Source organism: Callorhinchus milii, unplaced genomic scaffold, assembly GCF_018977255.1.
Source record: "Callorhinchus milii isolate IMCB2004 unplaced genomic scaffold, IMCB_Cmil_1.0 Scaffold3, whole genome shotgun sequence".
NCBI lineage: Eukaryota > Metazoa > Chordata > Chondrichthyes > Chimaeriformes > Callorhinchidae > Callorhinchus > Callorhinchus milii.
This window is the reverse complement of record NW_024704744.1, coordinates 15,158,034-15,177,627: the sequence shown is the minus strand read 5'-3', so window position 1 is coordinate 15,177,627 and position 19,594 is coordinate 15,158,034. Positions and strand designations below refer to the sequence as shown.

Here is a 19,594-nt window from a genome sequence, read left to right as displayed (position 1 = left end):
CTCCTTCTGTGCTGTATAATTCTTTGCTAATTTTGTTGACTCCACAAACTTCTGGCAAATGAAATAACGTGAAGTCAGCAAATACACCTGGACTCCAAGTTGTCACAAACCTACCCTATGCTGCATTTATTGTCGGAAAAGGACATTGGATTCAGGAAATTGTTTTAAAAATCCAATCTCTCTACACTTGCTGATTCCAAGAATTGCCCATTTAGTTCACGGGAACATTTTTAAAAAAAATGGAGACAACATGGCTGCTAATTATCCCTGCTCTCCCACATTTGGCTTGAACAGTGAAATATCTCTCTTACCTCACTTCTAAAGAAGTTTTAAAATAAAAATATGCATTAAAAATCCTTACTGTACAAATACTAGGCACTGTGCCAACCGATCAAATGAAATTTTAAACGTGGCTGACACCATGAGTTAACGTTTGCAAACAGCGCAGCCACATAGGACTCCTCACAATGTGGAATTGGAGATAAAAAACTTTTTCTGAGTTATGACGTGCATAGTCCTTTCATTTGACAATCAGACAGGCAGCTTGTTTTTTTTTACAAAAGCAAAAAACACTCCTGATAAAAGAAGTGGTCCAATGATAGGCCTGAATTAAATTAGGAAGTGCTTGTTCAGGAAAAAAAGTGATGACATGGTTGACCTGATCTCAGCAGCACACCCCCAGCACTGTACTGGACTGTCAGCTCAGAGTGAGTGAGTTCAAACTCCCAACATGGGGCTTGAACCCACAACCTTCTGACTCGGAGGCATGAATGTTACCAACTGAGCCTGCTTTTCCGCATTGTTACACAGGTATGAACTTAGTGAAACTTGAAATTGTCACTCTCTAAAGTCTCTTTCAACAATAACTGAATTTCCTTTTCGCCTGAAGAAGTAGTAAATTAAAGAACACGTATGGGGGTGAATTACTCACTGGACAGATCAGACGGTATGAGGATGTGATAGTTAAAGTTTCTTTTTACAAGTATTCCTGAAATCCTTTGACCTTGATCAGCCTTTTTGTCTGCCAAGCAGCCCATCACCTGTCAAAAGTAAAGAAGAAATAAAGACAATAATACAACAGCAACAACAATTTGAACTTATATAGTGCCCTCCAGGCAAGGCAGCATCTCAGAGTGCTTAATACAGATCCTTACTTGATCTTACCTCCACCCTCAGATGGGATTATGGCGACATTTTACAGCGGCAGCAAAAACAATGCAAGATTATAGCTGAAAGATTATGTTTGCAAACTACTTGCATCTCAAAATCAGAGTGAGTCAACTGGCGTTTACCATGTACTCTGGCAAAGTATAAACAGGAGGTTTACAGCTAGAAATCTGTGATAAGTTAAGAAAAAATTATTACAGAAATTCAGGACTGACTGGAGATGATCAGACTCTGGGACCTCAGGGCAAATACGGGGGCGGGGGGAGAAGAGAAAAAAAGCACTGAAGAAATTCAGATTCATATTTTATGTTCCCCTAAATTCATTTTACAGCTAAATACTCAAATGGAATTAGATGTAGAAAGGGTTTACCTTTCTGCTACCACCCGCAAACATCCTATACTGCCACACTACTTTACAGTATATCCTGTGAAGCACTTTGAGACACCTTAACCAAGCAGTAAGGCACTATAACAAATGCAAAGATTATTATTATTACAGTTTTTCCACTAAACCTGAAGCAATAAATCTTATTGGATTCAGATTTCCTCCTCTCTACTCCTTCCCCCTACTCCTACAAAATATATTTTTTGTACGTATATTGGACAGGGTCGAGAGAGTGTATCAGAAACCAGATTAACCCTGACCTGGTCGATTATGTGTCTATATATGTTTACATACACATTCTGGCAGGAATACCTGGAGCCAGAACCCTGCCCAATTGAACTTCTACTTAGTGAAGGAAGATCAAGTCCTTGCTGAAAGCAGCTAACTTGGGCACAGATCAGGGACTGAACTTGAGACTTTACCAAACTTTATAGTGGCCTTTATCCACAAAGCTATCAAGGGAGACTAACCCCTGCTTTAGAATAAGAATTTGGGGCAAATTTTATATTATTGGCTTGAATGTGACAAAAGTTGTCAAATAACAATAACAACAAGATTCCATTTATAGAGCGCCTTTCACATCGGGAGAACGTCTCAAGGCGCCGGACAGTTGTCGGGACTCGAGCAGGGGGTAAATGGTCAGGGGGAGGGAAGGGAGGGAGCGAGGAGGGGTTAGAGAGTCAAGAGGGGAGCTGAAGGCACGGTTGAAGAGAAAACAAGGAGCTCAGACTAGCCGTGTTCTTTCACTGTGTGGTGGATAGTGGAGCTGGTGATAGGATTCTTGTTAAAACAAACGCCACAGTTCATTGCCACTAGAAAAATGATACTTCATATCGCAAGGGCCTGAGCTCCCACAAGCAATTACCTTGGCCAGTTTTTCTCCTCTGAAGTAAAGTGTCACAGCCTCAGTGTTGCGTGGGTTGTGGACTTCTATGTGAACCTCATCATTGTCTTCGTATTCCCGGATAAGCGCTGCCTTCAACCTGGCCATCTCGTTCTGTTCTCCATGTACCAGCAGCTGTGGAGGGAGACCCAGACGCTCAGAAACAGAATGTCTCAACACAAGATTCTACAGCACACAATAAAATGCTTCAAATGTTTCCGGAGTTAAACCAAATATACTGTCCCCTCGTAAATAGTGATCTGCAGTACTGGATATATAAAAAAATCAAAATGGTGCAGCACAGATTCACGAGGATGTTACTAGTGTTGATGTGTTTTATTGTTGCGAGCTTCATTGGACATATCCTTTCATCCTTATCATCATGCAGTCCACAGACGAGTTATACATTTTGCAGGACGTCACATATCTTTATGTTAATTAGCACACTAACACTCAGGGCTGGATTAACCAATAAACCAGGTAAACCATGCTTTAAGACCCGAGGTCTGAGGCAGCCCAGATATGACTGACTCCTATACCTCCCGGTTGCATCTCTGTTTCGGTCAATCTCCACGCAGCCTCGTGCCTTGCACACCCTTGTGGGAGACAACGCGGAGAGCGATTGGAAGAGACCCACAACAGGAGGTAAGAAGCAGCGTGGAGAGCAGGAGCAGCAACAGAGCTCACCTTAGTGGTGCTGAAAAAAGATTTTGATGCAGACAGTGTTGATGAATTTATGCACTTTCTGGATTTCATTTCACCTACGGAGTGTGAGAAAATTCCACAAGAAATTCTAAAGTACATGAAACAGAATCACTTGGAATCAATATTTCCAAATGTGGCAGCTGCGTTCTTAACATGACCAGGAGCAGACTGTGAACAGAAGGTGAACGCTCATTCTCAAAGATGAGTCTCATCAAAAAATCACTCAGAACTGCAATGATCCAGGATTGACGGAATGCACTCACAATCCTGTCTATTGAGCATGATTTGATGCTTACACCAAGTTTTGATCATTTAGTTGACATATTTGCAATTATGAAGTCACACAAGAAAGTATTTTAAAAAGGCATTGTTGCAAATTGAGGGCATAGAACAAAGGGCCCCAAATGTGATCTGGTTTAGGGCCATCGAACTCTTAATCTGGCTCTGCCAACACTGCTTCTTCATTTTACTTCTTCGCATAAGACAAGTACCATCTGGTGACACATCCTATCTCCTCATTAACGTACCAAACCAAGCAAGGAAAGGATAACAAGCACCAATCAGGTCTAACAACCAACATTAATCAGGTTGAACAAGGTCACAAAGTTAGCCATACAATTTCACTTGAAGGCACAGCAGTGCAAGTGTTCAGCAACTTTCTATCAGGGGCTAACGGCATAGCACTACAACAGCACACCGTGATGCATCAGAAACAAACAGAAAACTTACCCGTGATGCCGCAAAGTGTTATGACACAGTAAATAGTAATGGAATATTTAAACTAGGAAACAAAAGAGTAAAGATTTAACATCCCATAAACAGCCTTGGAGTGGGTGGACTATTTAGGATGACAGAATTCTCTGCCCTACACCTTTATTGAAGCAAAGTTCACAAATTTGTTTAAAAGAGAATTAGACAGGTGCTTGAAGAGGGAGGAATGTTAAAGGATATGGGGAGCAAGCAGGAGAGTGGATTCAGTTAGGGAACTCATATGGAGAAAAACACCAGCACTGATTTGATGGGCCAGAACAGCCTTTTTCTGGGCTGAAACAGTGTTTGATTATAAAGATTATATAGAAAGAAAATACGAAAACAACATAATAATAGAATCCCAACATGCTGTGCAACTTTACAGATAGTGTGTTCTCAAGCTTGGCAGTGTTTCCATGCAAAGACTGGGAGCTTTGCCAAGGACAATGAGGAAAATAAACTCAGCAAGTCCAGGGGAATAGGAGCCAAATTGCTGACAGCACTTTCCTTTTTAATCCAAACAGTGCCACAGAACTGAACCCATGGCCTAGGTTAACAGTGCTGTGGGTGTGCTTGACTGTCAGAGTTACTGTTACTGTTCTTCAGATGAGATGTTAAGCCTGACCACTGCCTATTCAAGTAGATGTTTAAAGATCCCATGGCACTACTCGAAAAGAGAAGGGAGTTTCTCCCGGGCATTGTACTGCCCAATTGGACTGCGACGTTCACCCACGATTACTCACTTCACTGGATTTAGATGTGCTCCCGACATGAAAGGCACTAGACAAATGCAAGGATAATTATCTTTAACATCCACCTAGACATGTAGATTGTTTAACTTCTCATCCAAAAGCACTTCCAGGAATACAGCATTCCCCCAGCAGTGTCAGCTTGGATTATGACTGCAAAGTTCTGACATGGGACTAGAACCCACAACCTTCTAACTCAGAGGCAAGAGTCCTACCAGCTGAGCCTAACTCCAATTGCATATGTTTTTATCTACGTGTGTAGAGAGAGTGATCGGCTAAGGCCTGCAAGCTGCCACCTGCCTGCCTTCTCAGCTGGAGATTTGGGGAAACTTTTCTCCAAAGAAAATGCAAAACACAAATAAATAAAATAACTTTGCAATTCAGTACTAACCACATGGGGTGGCTTCAGTGCACGAATAAATTCACTGGTCTGTTGGTAGTCTGTGTGTGCAGAGAATGAGATGTAATCCACTGACATCTTCAGGGGTAATTTTTGCCCAGACATAGTTGTTACCTCCTCAGGCTCAGACATAATGTGCTAGAGTTGTAAAACAGAATACAAGCGTAATGAGTAACACAGTAATAACCCAAATATTGAATGCAAGAAATTACTGAATTATTAATTATCAGCTAATGGAAAGGCATTAATTTGAAAGCTATAAATTATGAGAATTTATTGAGATGTTTAATGCGTGATAAATGGGATGTAAAACCAGCTCGTGATCTGGAGAAAAGGGATTAAAGGCTGGCATTTTTTTCAAAAATAAACAGGATCAGGCTTAACAGAACAAAAAGCCTACACTTCTGTTCTTATGCTCACTTGTAATTCCCTCTGTACAAATGTTTAACACATGGTTTACATAACTTGAATAATAAACCTTGCTATGAAGGCTGACCCATGAATAATGGTCAGTGAGTCAGTGACTGGAAGGCATCAATTAGGAGAATTTGTTTCCACACACAGAGTGGTTAGGATATGGAGTGGTTGCCAGGAGTGGTGGTTGAAGCAGAATCCATATCGACTTTCAAATGGAACTAGATAAGTATCTAAAAATAAGTAAATTACAGGGGTATGAAGAAAGCTACTGGTAAATAGGGCTGAAATAATTAATCTGAAGACATAATGCAACATATTGCCTTTTTGTGTGCTGTAAATTTCTATGGTACTAATGCCCACACGGCTGAGACTCTTGAGAGGACTGTGGAACGATAACCCAATAGAAGGCATTAAACAGAAGAGAAAATTGAGATTTTTTTTTTAAAAAAACTGGTAAATTCTACATACCTTGGCAAGTGTGCCTTCAACACAGTAACCTGCAATAATGACTCCGTTCCTCTTATCAGTGCACCAGCTCTCAAACAGCTCCCTGGACAACCCGCTCTGCATCATACCAGGAGAGGCCATGACCACACTGGGACCAATGTCATCAAAATGATCCATGCTCTTAAATAGAAAAGTCAAACGATAACATTAGGTAGCTATTTTGATCTCTCAAATGACATCTTCTATGAGATAAAACAAATCAGTACATGTTTGGTTGCGCTCCAGAAAATGGTATGTGTGAAGGTTCTAGGAATCAAATGTTTTGTTTATAGTATTTATTTTTATTTAAGAAAAGCTCAGGGCAAGTGAAAAAAAATGAAATTACTGGAAACATACAGGGGCATAGCTATCAAATTATTTGAAAATGGAACTAACTACTTTATTAGCTTTGGATATTTGTCAGTGTTCCAAGATACTCCCCTCATGAAGAGGGATATATAAATGCAACTTGTTGTTGATGTTCTGTACACCTGGATTTCACATCTCTATTAGTTTTGCTTTTAACATATTCTAAAGCCTGAAGCAATAAAGGCGAGATGAGCTTGACACAAGAATGATACCTTATGGAATATATATAACAATATTACTAAGTTTCCCAGCATAAATATATATATTTGTAATCACTTTAACATTGTAGATTGATGAAACTTTGTTAAATTAACTAGTATCTTGTTGTATTACTATGTATTTTGGCTAAAATGGAAAATGACTGAACATTTGTACTGCTGATGATTGGACTTGTGTAACTTTTGTAACCTTGCTAGAAATGAATCGTGTCTGCTTTTTCTTTATCTAATATCTGTGCTCTGCTCAGTGCAGTGATGAGGGAGAAGGAACGTACAAACCCGAGTCCTTATTTAATGTACTTGTATTTACTGCTTTGGTCATGTAGAGAAGGAAGGTTTTAATGGGATGGTCTTTGTTAGGTGAGGAATAAATACAAGAAAACGGTTTCTGTGAAACAAACCAAGTGGTCTTGAAAGTCGCGAAAACATGTTTGTTCCTAGTTTAAATATTGAGCCATAAGTTACCGGAAATTGGAAAAGCCCTGGGATTGAAGACAAAGCTAGCAAATAAAAAGAAATGAAGACAAAGAAAAAAAGATAAAGAAGAAACTCCTGTAATCATTTTTGCTGTTCTCTGGATTGGTAACTATACCTTTCTGTATTGTGCACATTGCTATATAAAGGTTTCTTAAACAAAACATTCCCTGAGTTCAATTATCTTGGTGTCTGCAAATCCATAGTTGATCGATTGTAGTCAACAAAACAAAATAAAAAAAAACTCAATATCTTGGTTACAGAAAAATTCCCACAGCTGAATTTGAGAGCCTGAACACCCGACCAGCCTCGACTTTACCTTCAGGTTGCTGATGTGCTTGAAGACAAAAGGATTGTTGATGCTGATCTGTTTGCGGATCTTTTCATTCATAGCATTCACATAGGTCTGGTACACAGCCATGCACTTTTTCGCCAGAGATGAGGCGTAGTAGATGGGTATGTCGTGCAGTTCTGGATGGTTCTGCCAATATTCATCTGTACGCAAAGTAACACACACACACACATTAGAAAATAGATTTTCATTAGCATTCTGTGGCATATTTTTATTTCCTCCTTCATTTAAGGATTCCTTTTACCTATCCCGTCATATAGTTAATATAGTTAAGTACCAGCGAGCCAAATAGCTTTTCACCCTGATGTTAGTTTTTTAGGAGTGTAACTATGCCCACTGTGTAAAAGTTACTGTTATGTATGTGCCCATGTTCAGAAGGATTAACAGGCTGCTCAATAATCGAATTAACATCCAATCCTTTTCATTGGTTAAATCACTGTGTACACTTGCATTTACACATGCATATTATAGCTATACAGACAATTGGTTTTCTCTCTGGTGTTGTCTAGCTTGTGTCCACCTTGTTAAACACGTAGAAGTCCTCAAACTACTTCTGTGGGAGGGAGAGCTAGCACGACTGCTCCAGGGTCCTGCAACATCCATGATTACGTTAAAGCACGGGTATAAGAGACAAGTGGACGATCAATTGCCATCGGCATTCAACGACCATCATCGTGAGTCCCAACTAATACGGAGCCATTAACTTGCTATGAGTGGAAAGATCTGTATTTAATGAGTAGAATAATAAGGTATCCACTCAATTCAATGTCACTTGCATAGAGATTGATACAGATACATTATCATGGTGTGTCTTTAGCTGCCGGAGACAAAACAACAGTCTCCCTATAGACTTGCTCGAATGCAAATCTTCAGGGAAACGATATTTAAATATTTAATAGGTTCTGGTGGGATAAGCATCTTACGCTGAAAGCTTTCCACCTGAGAGCAACATTAATAGCAGAATGATACCCACAAGCATTAAGACTTAATTACCATTTGTTACACAAATTATAATGAGCCCCCACCTGAAACCAGCAACGGAAGAGAAGTCAGAGTATAATGGTTAGACGAGAATCAAAAATTACCATTTCAACAATAGTGATTAGCAGGAGTATTACAGAATTAGTAGTATTGAAAACAATTTGATACCATGTCCATTGAACAATGAATTCACCAATAGTGCAAGTTCCAAAAAATAAAATGTACCAGAAATCGTCATCAAGTTCCAAAAAATAAAATGTACCAGAAATCGTCATCATCAGTGTCTAATAATAATCCCTCCAAAAAACCAAAAACAATAATAAATTGGTCATTTTCAATCTACGACTGTTTGTGGGACATTGCTGTGTGCGCAATTGGCTGCCGCGTTCGCCCACAAATATACAGTCAATTCACTTTACAGTGTGTTCTGTGAAGCGCTTTGGGACGTCCTCCTGACATGAAAAGCGCTATATCAAATGCAAGGATTATTATTATTATATGTATTAATATAATATGTAATAATCCTTGCATTTGATATAGCACCTTATCACATCTTCGAGACGTCTCAAAGCGCTTCACAGAATATACCGTAAAGTGAATTGACTATGTTTTGTCGGCGAAATGCGGCAACCAATTGTGCACAGCAACGTCCCACAAACAGTCGTGGATTTAAACAATTCAAAATCGTAGGGTTGCAAAGAATTCTCTGTAATATTTTTATCTGCAGTTCTCCTGTAAAGTTTTTGTGCAAACAGCGAGTGCTGAAGCAGGAGGAGGACTTCTTTGGAGGAGTTACTGAGCCCAACATGAGGGGGTTGAATTAATTTCAGCTGAGACACAGTCATTAACCCTGGTACTTCAGCTGCCACTGTGTATGTTAATTCAGCTCCCACAGCTGTGAGGCTCAGTAGCTCCCTCCACACCAGGATAATATATCATCAGCAGCACAAGCTAATTAAACAACAAGATTCATAAGAAAAAAATCCCAGTGAATAACTCACTATTTGATTTTTTTTGGAAAGGTGAAATGTGGTCACTGGTCAGTAAACAAATAGAGTTAACCAACAACAACAACAAAATTACATTTATAGAGCGCCTTTCACGTCAGGAGGATGTCCCAAAGCGCTGAACAGTCAGGTGTCGGGGCCCGAGCATGGGGGAGGGGTAGTGTTGGGGTGAGGGAAGACAGAGAGGTAGGAGGGAGACCAAAGGCACGGTCGAAGAGAAGGGTCTTGAGACCGGCCTTGAAGGAGGCGAGGGAGGAAGCGAGGCGAAGGGACTGTTGGATGGAGTTCAAGAGTGTGGGGGCAGAGAGGCTGAAAGCCCGGCCACCGATGGTAGGGTGGGTCGGGCAGGAGTAGGTCGGAGCCTGATGAACGGAGGGAGTGGACAAGTTGGTAGGGAGTCAGAAGGTCAAGAGAGGTAGGAGGGGGCAAGGCCATGGATGGCCTTAAAGGTGAGGACGGGGATCTTGAACTTGCTTATCGATGGCTGCTAGGCGAAACTCAATGCCCATTGGCACCCCAGTGTTAATTTTGTGTGCTCCAAACAGCCATCAGAAGTAATTTCACGAGACAACTGTCTGTATCTCCTTCAAGCTCTTCTCAAGACCCCGCCTTTGACCACAGTTCCACTCCCACTCCTACTAGGCGTGGGACATACACCCTCTTAATTCTAACCCTTAACTGTCCAGCAACTTGGGACATCCTTCTGACATAAAATGGGCTATATAAATGTCATTTGTTGTTGTTGTTTCACCTTGTGATGCCATTCAATATAGATGCTGCTTTGCTCCAGCAATATGGAGAGGGAATCCCAATTTCTACTTCCTGCTCCTCATCACTTCAATTCGGGTAGTGGGGAAAGATGACCTCAGCCACAGTGAAAGAGGAAGGTCTTGAGATGGACCTTAAAGGGGGTGAGGGAAAGGGGGAGGCAGAAGGGTTCTGGGATGGAGTTCCAGAGTGTGGGAGCAGAATACACGACCGCCGGGCTGAGGGACGTGAAGCAAGTTAATACCTTAATAATAATCCTTGCATTTGATATAGCGCTTTTCACGTCGGGAGGACGTCCCAAAGCGCTTCACAGAACACACTGTAAAGTGAATTGACTGTATATTTGTGGGCGAACGTGGCAGCCAATTGCGCACAGCAATGTCCCACAAACAGTCGTAGATTGAAAATGACCAATTTATTATTGTTTTTGGCTTTGGAGGGATTATTATTAGGCGTATGGAGTAAGGAAACTTGCCCAAGGTTTCGCCCTGCCTGGAATTGAACTCAGGTCTCTCGCTTGCAAAGCGAGTTTCAGAACTCTGCAGCTCGTGTACTGTCCCGCACCAGGCTTCGGGACCACATCACTCCCACCCTCGCTCGCCTCCACTGGCTCCCCATCCCCCAGAGGATCGATTTCAAGATCCTCATCCTCATCTACAAGGCCATTCACAGCCTCACTCCCTCCTACCTCTCCGACCTACTATCCCCCTACCTACCTGCCCGTACCCTCCGTTTCTCTGGCTCCGGTCTGCTCCACATCCCCCGCCCCAACCGCCCTACCATCGGTGGCCGGGCCTTCAGCCTCTCAGCCCCCGAGGCTCTGGAACCTTATCCCCCAGTGCCTTCGCCGCCTCCTCCCTTTCCTCCTTCAAGGCCGGTCTCAAGACCTTTCTCTTTGACCGTGCCTTCAGTTCCCCTCTCGACTCTCTACCCCCTCCTCGCTCCCTCCCTTCCCCCCCTCAGCCTGACCATTTCCCCCCTGCTCGGGCCCTGACCCAACTGTACAGCGCCTTGGGACGTCCTCCCGACGTGAAAGGCGCTTTATAAATGGAATCTTGTTGTTGTTGTTTTGTTGTAACCACTGAGCTACAGGACTCCACGAGCAGTGGGAGTAGGCGGGTTGGGAGGATTTTAGGAGGTTGCATAGCTGAGCTGCGGGAAGACCCTGGAGGGATTCAAAAGTGAGGATGAGGATCTTGGACTCTATCCTCTGGGGGCTGTGGAGTTAGTGGAGCTGAGCGTGGATGGGGGTGATAGGATTGTGCTGGCTAGTGTGGGAGAGAACACAAACTCCAGACTTCTGGCTTGTGCTGCTGCAGAGCAATTCACATGTCTGAGCCCCCTCTTACACTGCACCAAATACTGAGAGCAAAACGCTGAATCAGGGTTGAAGAGATTTTCAGCAATGTTTACCTAAGATCAGAAGTAGTTCCTGTGCCCGGCCCAGAGCAAAGACAGGAATGAGGCATCTTCCTCCACGGTTTACAATGTCATGTACAGTGTTGCAGAACCGAGCTTCACGCTCCTCACGTTTCTCATGGATGTGAGTGCCATATGTAGATTCCTGTATGACAGAAAGGATTAGTAATATCTCGATAGTAAGAGAACGGTACAGAAGCTAGCTGTTTGATTTGGGAACAGAAACACAAACAAAGACGGGGATCCAGTTTCAGTTGTCAGCTTATAATGACCAAAACTGGAACTTAGTAAGAAGTTCCTCATCGCAATATTGTTGAGGATTTACTTAAAGGATAATATATTGGGCCGGGCAATATGCCAATATATTTGGAAACACAAAATCTTATTGTGGATCTTTGTTTTGCAACTAACCAAAGAAAGAACAGAATATGATAGGCAGTAAATGCACAAGTCAGTAAATAAAACATATCCAAAATTGAACATAGGAATCGCTGGACGAAAGAAGACCAAAACCCATCTAGTCTACTTTCTACAACAACAACAACAAAATTACATTTGTATAGTGCCTTTCACACCAGGAACACGTCCTACCATTCTGGTAGTCGCATGCTACAATAATGGAGATGTTGATAGGAATTAATTCTGTATGGATTAGTCTACAACAGAGTGAAAGCTTTGGGAACCTTAGATCCAAAGTTGCCTGGTCGTTCCAAGCATACTACACTTACTATATGCCATGTCTGAAATTACTCATGTACTGTATCCCAAAATATTATTTAAGAAATCTATCTAGTTTGCATTTGAATGAAATTGTTCGGGTTATTCCAAGCATATACAACTTAAAACATAATTTTAAAGATGCTACAACGTTTCTGTTGCTGTAGTACATTGACAATACACGATTAAATTAAACGACTGTTTGTGGGACATTGCTGTGCGCAATTGGCTTCGCATTTCACCCACAAATATACAGTCAATTTACTTTACAGTATATATTCTGTGAAATGCTTTGAGACATTCAGAAGATGTGAAAAGCGCTATATCAAGTGCAAGGATTATTATTATTCCAGAATTAAAGCAAATTCCTTAAAACGTAACAAAAATCTACTTTTGTACATAGTAATTCAATCTACTCTTGTAAACATACATAATAGAACCAATCTATGAAAAACAGCTTCCTATTTGCTCAATTTTAGTTTTGTGGGACGTCCTTGGGAGGTGAAAGGTGCTATAAAAATTTAATTTGTTGTTGTTTTGTGATAAACTAGGCTTAAAATCGCTAAATTCAGGTAGTTAACACAGAATTACTATGAGCATCGCTTTGCCAAAGAAGGAACAACTCACAATTATAAGAATGTCAGGTCGGACACTTGGGATCTCAGCTGCCATTAAGTGTCTGTCCTCCTGCCGTGAAAAATCTCCAGTGTACAAGATCTGAGGGGAAGCAATTAACACAGATTAGATAACCACACAAGACAATACTGAAAGCTGCTGACATTTACTTTGAGACATCTCAACAATGTGATAAGGCGCTATACCAAATACAAAGATTATTATTATATATTGTTTACCCACAAAATACAGTCACTATAATTCACAGTAAAATCCTGTGCAACACTTTGAGAGGTCCTCCTGACGTGAAGTGCTATATCAAAGATTATTTATGATAATAAATCCTTGCATTTGAAATAGCGCCTTATCACGTTGTTGAGACGCCTCAAAGCGCTACATAGAATATATTGTATAATGGATTAACTGTATATTTTGTGGGCGAAATGCACCAGCCAACTGTGCATAGCAGTATCCCACAAACAATGGCACAAGCAACAATATTATTTATTTATTTGCAGATAATATAATAATCCTTGCATTTGATATAGCGCCTTATCACATCTTGAGACCTCTCAAACTGTTTCACAGAATACATTGTGTATTTTGTGAGCGAAATGCGCCAGCCTATTGCACACAGGTGCAGCCAAAGTAACGCAAACATTTCTGTGCAGATATTATACATTGGGCAGAGTAACCAAAGACTAATGTATGATATTTTGGTATGAATTATAATAATTATTATCAATAATTATATTGTGCATCACTAAGGAAAGTCGTACCTTCACTCCAGCAATTTCGATCATGAACATGGCTGCTCCCAAGACATGGCCGGCATGGTAGCACCAGAACTTGATGCCTGCCACCTCCTTCACCTCATGGAAGTTGATGGTCTCAATCTTGTCCATGCTTTCCTCCAAGTCAGACTCTGTGTACAGCATGTCATCTGCTGAAATATTACTGCACACACAAAGAAAACATTGTTAGGTGTTACCACTCAACTGGTTGGATTATTTAAGAGTTTACAAGAAAACAAAGGAAATTCAAAAATGGAGAACAGGGGCAGAACCAAGCGCTGGATCTCTCTGCCATCAAATACTTAAAACACTGGTGCAAGTTCACACATAGTGAGTTTTCTCAATCTTTGCCTTTTTTGTGGGGGAAAAATGTGGAAAGGGAAATAGATATAGTAAGTAGACTGGCACAATGTCAGGGTCTCAGCGCTGGCTCAATTGCAACATTGGCAGAAATCTGGGGAGGCCTGTACACCATCTTGTTACGCTCATACTCCTCTCCCTCTTCTTGTTCAAGGGCCACGTCAAGATCATGTCTTTCCCCTCCCCACCTCCTTCAGAACCCACCCCCTAGCCCAGGATCTCAGCCAGCAATGCCAAGCGCGTTTCCCAACAATGAAAGTTAATGTATAATTATCAGTATATTTGTAAGCACATAAACCATAAACACACATCTTAAATGATGGCAATGTAATCAAGCTAAATAAATGTGTCTTATAAGTTAGTTAAGCCTCGAGATCCAAGTTAAACTGGCAAATCCTTCTCAGAAAAGAGCCTCAACATAGAAGGTATTTGGTGGGACAAATCTTTCATTCTTAGAGAAGCACAGCTGAAACAAGCCAGGAAGGGTGTACTTCTTTTTAATACATATATACAGTCTGACCCCACTACAATATTGATGGTCTCTGCCACTAACTCACTCCGTGCAGCCTAAACTCTCATCCAGGCCTTTGTCACCTCCAGGCTCGACTCCTTCAACTTCCACCTTGCCACGTTCCCCAGCTTCAATGTCCATGAGCTCCAGATAATCCAGCCCCCATACTCTCCCACACCAAGATCATTCCCATCCTCACCAAATTCCAATGGCTTCCCATCCCCCAAAGCATCACTTTTAAGATCTTTGCTCTTACTGTCTTATGCCTCCAGATCTTGCCCCACTCTGCTCCAGCCTGCTCCATGCCCCCTGCTTCCTCTCCCCCACCATTGGCAATAACTTTGACAACATGGAAAATACCATCTTAAGAGCAAGTTTTTTTTCAGCAAAACAAACTGAAGACCAAAAGGCAGAAAAGGTTCCAGCACTAAGCATGCCAGATAAACATCTGAAACACCACTCACCTGACCTTGACATAATCAGACAGGAGCCAGCGATAGATAGCTTTTGTGGCGTGAGTCATAAACGTCCTGCCTTTGAAACTTGTCTTTTGCAGAAACCATGGCAGAGCACCACAGTGATCCAAATGAAAGCTGGTGAAGAAAATTGCCATTGAAGTAAGACAAAATATGCAGAAAAATACAGGTGCATGTGGATACCTTTTATCCATGGAAACCTGCAGAATTATGCGAACCTTGTACAGCTCTATCGATTCACTTATTTTAATGAATTGCTACCAGGTCCCCAAGACGTGTTGCACTTTGATAAGAATCACATATAAAACAAGATGATCAGAGCAGAGTATATGAATTCTGAAGGAACCCACTCCTGTCAGTAACTCAGTTTCTAGATCTCCTCAGGAAAATGCACCGTACTGTGTACTGCAGAGTCATAAGAGACTGGTTTGTGCTAAGTTAACTGATCTCAAAGGGCGTAGTTGTGGGATGGTCTGAACTGGTCTTGATTCAATTTAATAAGGGGGGGGTGGTGGGTAAGAAATTAGCTCCCGATTTCTATCCAGTTAACCTATGCTGAAAAATAAGGGTATTTATATCAACTGAAGGCAGGACCAAGCTCACCAGCAATATCTCTCAAGAGCCTAAACATCCTGCTGACATTCACTATCTATGCCAAGGGTTTTCATAATATGGCTCAAGATTCCAATCTGTGCTGAATTGATTGAATTCACTCTCACTCTCTGTGGGTGACATTGTTATAACACAATGTTTGGTTTCCAATAAGTTCCCGACCCACACAATAACAAGGCACCGTGTCAGGTTTCGCTGCAATCAGGGCTCCGTGCGCCAGCAATGCTCTGTGATTAAAACATGGCCGACTTCAGGCAGTTGGCATCACTTCCTGTTTACTGTTCGGGTGCTAAACATGAAGTGATGTTGGTGGTGATGTAATTACCCAGAGTTAAGCCATTGTACCATGAAATCCGGCCGTGTGCGGGAAGCGAGCAGCCGGGTACACATCCACAGTGAATGGGGTCCAAACGGCAGCAGCATTCTAACTGAATCCACCCCATGTAGTAGCATGTTATAGCAGGTCCGACCTGTGTAATATTCAGCTCATTGAAACATTACTTCAGAGGAATAATTGGACTTGAATTTGGAAGATACATTCAAATATGTGGCTGAATTAAGTAACCGATTTTATGGCATTCCTTTAAATCGGGCAAATGTACAAATAACTTTGTAATTTCTAACCCTGCAGTCACAGGAAGCCGTGCTACTTACTGACTAATAAGGAGAAGGTCTATCTCTGCAGGATCGATTAGATCAATGTATGGGAGGGCGTCCATTCCTTCCAGTCCAGGATGTATTCCACAATCCAGCTGTGCAAAACAAAAGTCAGATGAAGCTAAGTTTAAAGGTGGTTTCAACCGGTACGCTGTTAATGCTGCCAGATACATATATTACTCAAAACTAATTCAAACCATATTCGTATCAGTATGTCAGATCAAGCAATTTGATCGGTAATGCACTGTTTCAGAGGCCTGCTCCAAACTTGCTGTTATCCCTTGCAATGCAGGGATAAGTGAAGCAAGTCTTCATCTAACATGCAGACAGTCAGGCTGCTCATCAAACCTATTCCTTCAGTAGACCATGTTTGCACGGTTGCAGTAATCCAATATTACTGGTACAAATATTCAGCTTTCACGAGTGGTTTTCCACAGATGACACCTCCATGGTCCCCACCGGAAAGCAGAGTATTTAATGTGTAATTATTCTTATACTTTCTAGCTATTTCTTAATTAGATATTTATTCAACACTTTGAGCTCTTTTTGTACTTTTGTAATAAGAATTTAAGTTAAAAGCTTAATTCATCCGTACCTTTTGGCATTTTAAACACAAGTCCACGTAATGACATGAACTTGTGTTTAGCTCAGCTCTGCAATTGCTTCTTCATAACTTGACAAGAGATGTCTGACAAGACAGTTCTTTGGCATTTGATCTCATCCTTTTGCACAATCACCTCTATGGTTTTATTTTATAGAAGAATCGTGCAGCTTCTTAATTATATCCATGTCCTGGCCTCCATTATCCTCTTGATAACCCTTCAAGCTGTTGATTGCGCTTCTGCAAATGAAAACCTGGCTGACCACCTCCCAGTCCATTCACTTGCTGCTTCAATATTGGAAGAACTTAAGAGGTCTACTTGCCAGATTTGCCCAAGTCCCTCCTCTCAGAGCCAACTTGAACAAATCAATGCTCCAGAGCTAAAATGTGAAAACACACAGTGTTCCTAGTGCACCCAAACTACTCTCATTCAGCTCTAAAATAAATCATTTCAAGTTATTATTTTTCCTCAAGTTGTATTACAATGAGATTCCCTTTGTTGATAATGACCTCAGGTTAAAAAACGTACCATGATTTTTCTTCCTTTGAATTCCACAATGATACATGATCGTCCCACTTCTTGTCCTGCTCCCCTAATGGTAACCCACAAACAAAGAGTAAGTTAAGGCTCCAGTCCACTGGGAACAGATTTCACAAAATCAGACCATTTTTCTACTCAATATTGGAACATAGTGGCGTAGGCTTGACAGGCTGAGCGGCCCACTCCACTCTCCACAGAAAAAAACACATCTCTAGAAGCTTTTATGTGCCAAAATTGAAAATATGAGTTTTGTCATCATTAATACTGTATTATGTGGGCATCATTGATACTGTATTATGTGGGCATCATTAATACTGTATTATGTGGGCATCATTAATACTGTATTATGTGGGCATCATTGAGACTGTATTATGTGGGCATCATTGAGACTGTATTATGTGGGCATCATTGATACTGTATTATGTGGGCATCATTGAGACTGTATTATGTGGGCATCATTGAGACTGTATTATGTGGGCATCATTAATACTGTATTATGTGGGCATCGTTAATACTGTATTATGTGGGCATCATTAATACTGTATTATGTGGGCATCATTAATACTGTATTATGTGGGCATCATTAATACTGTATTATGTGGGCATCATTAATACTGTATTATGTGGGCATCATTGATACTGTATTATGTGGGCATCATTAATACTGTATTATGTGGGCATCATTAATACTGTATTATGTGGGCTGCTCCACACCAAAGTCAAGATGTGGCAGTGCATGATATTTGGAGGAGTAATTTTGTGCAGTAATGAGACACAGCAGCAGCCCACAGATCCCCGGAGAGCGAACGTCTCATCTCAGCTCTCAGCTGTGCCATGGAAGAGAAGTGGTAAGAGGAGAGGAAGATCAGAAGGCAGGTCACTCTTGTGCACGTGGATATTTACACACACTGTGTATCCAATTACACATTGGACAGGAATGAAGCTAAGTTTGAGCAGTTGGACGTCGGGCTCACCAGAGGTCATTGAGGGGAGTGAAGCAGCGAATGGAGCAGTCACTGAGTAGAATAAGGAGGGTTCACACAAGGGATAAACTTCATATAAAAATAATCTTTGCAATTCTTACAACAGCTTTCATGTCAGGACACACCTACGGTCACCTTCGCTACCCCTCGCTTCCAACCCCACCGCTCTAAAGCGCTCTGACACGTTACAAGGGCTCTGTATAAATGCAAGTTGTTGCTGTTGTCTCATAGTGCTTCACAGGATTCGCTGTAAGTGTAGTGGCTGTGTAACTTGCAGGTTCACACTGGGAAGGTTCATATTAGGAATACTGAACCCACGACTGTTTGTGGGACAGTGCCGTGTGCGATCGGCTGCCGCGTTTCGCCCACAAAATACACAGTCAATTCACTTTACGGTACAATCCGTGAAAGCGCTTTGAGACGTCTCGAGGACGTGATGAGGCGCCGTATCAAGCGCAAGGATTATTATTAAGTGCAAGTTGTTGCTGTTGTCTGAAAGGCGCTGCACAGGATTCACCGCGAGTGTAGTGACTGTCGGGTTTGCGGGGACGAAGGGGAAAGGTGGTGTTATTTTTGCACCAGCGGTTCCGAGCGGCGGTGCGGACTGCGGTGGGGGAACCACGAACAATCTTTGCATTTGATGTAAAACCTCATCGCGTCTTCGCGACGTCTCACAGCGCGTCACAGGACAGACTGTAAAGTGTAGTGACTGTGTATTTTGTGGGCCAAATGCGCGCGTGTGTGTCTGTGTGTGTGTGGGGGGGGGGGCTGTGGGGCTGTGGGGTACACCCCTGTGGCTGCGGGGTCGGGGTCGGGGTCTCACTCACAGGGGTCGGATCAGCAGTTGGTCGCTCTCCTCCGCCGGGATGAAAGTCTCCGCTTTGCGTTTACCGCTCATGGCCGCCCCGCTCCCCGCAGAGACTTCCGGTCCGCCGGAAACTGGGGCCGACCGGAACCGGGTTCCCGGAATAAACAGTCCCCCCTCAACCCAGTCCCCCCCTCAACCCAATCCCCCCCCCCAACCCAGTCCCCCCACTCAACCCAGTCCCCCCTCAACCCAGTCCCCCTCCCAGTCCCCCCCCTCAACCAGTCCCCCCCTCAACCAATCCCTCCCCGGCCCAGGCCCAGTCCAGTCCCCCCCCCCCAGGCCCAGTCCTCCCGGCCCAGTTCCCCCCCCCCCCCGGCCCAGGCCCAGCC

The 19,594-nt window shown here is 42.4% G+C and overlaps 1 protein-coding gene across 1 annotated transcript in view; it reads right to left on the bottom strand.

The window, feature by feature from the left end:
* The window catches only part of cpsf3 (cleavage and polyadenylation specific factor 3), a 31,091-nt gene extending 11,693 nt beyond the window's left edge, over positions 1–19,398 (bottom strand). The window contains exons 1-12 of the mRNA XM_007906498.2: positions 19,225–19,398; positions 17,403–17,466; positions 16,270–16,367; positions 14,992–15,120; positions 13,642–13,819; positions 12,875–12,964; positions 11,525–11,675; positions 7,323–7,498; positions 5,925–6,083; positions 5,031–5,177; positions 2,418–2,570; positions 932–1,040 (exon numbers count right to left, since the gene is read on the bottom strand). Of these exons, the coding sequence (XP_007904689.2) occupies positions 932–1,040; positions 2,418–2,570; positions 5,031–5,177; positions 5,925–6,083; positions 7,323–7,498; positions 11,525–11,675; positions 12,875–12,964; positions 13,642–13,819; positions 14,992–15,120; positions 16,270–16,367; positions 17,403–17,466; positions 19,225–19,295 (1,525 nt within the window). The 5' untranslated portion in view covers positions 19,296–19,398. The remainder of the gene's footprint in view (positions 1–931; positions 1,041–2,417; positions 2,571–5,030; positions 5,178–5,924; positions 6,084–7,322; positions 7,499–11,524; positions 11,676–12,874; positions 12,965–13,641; positions 13,820–14,991; positions 15,121–16,269; positions 16,368–17,402; positions 17,467–19,224) is intronic.
* Between the last annotated feature and the right edge of the window lie 196 nt (positions 19,399–19,594).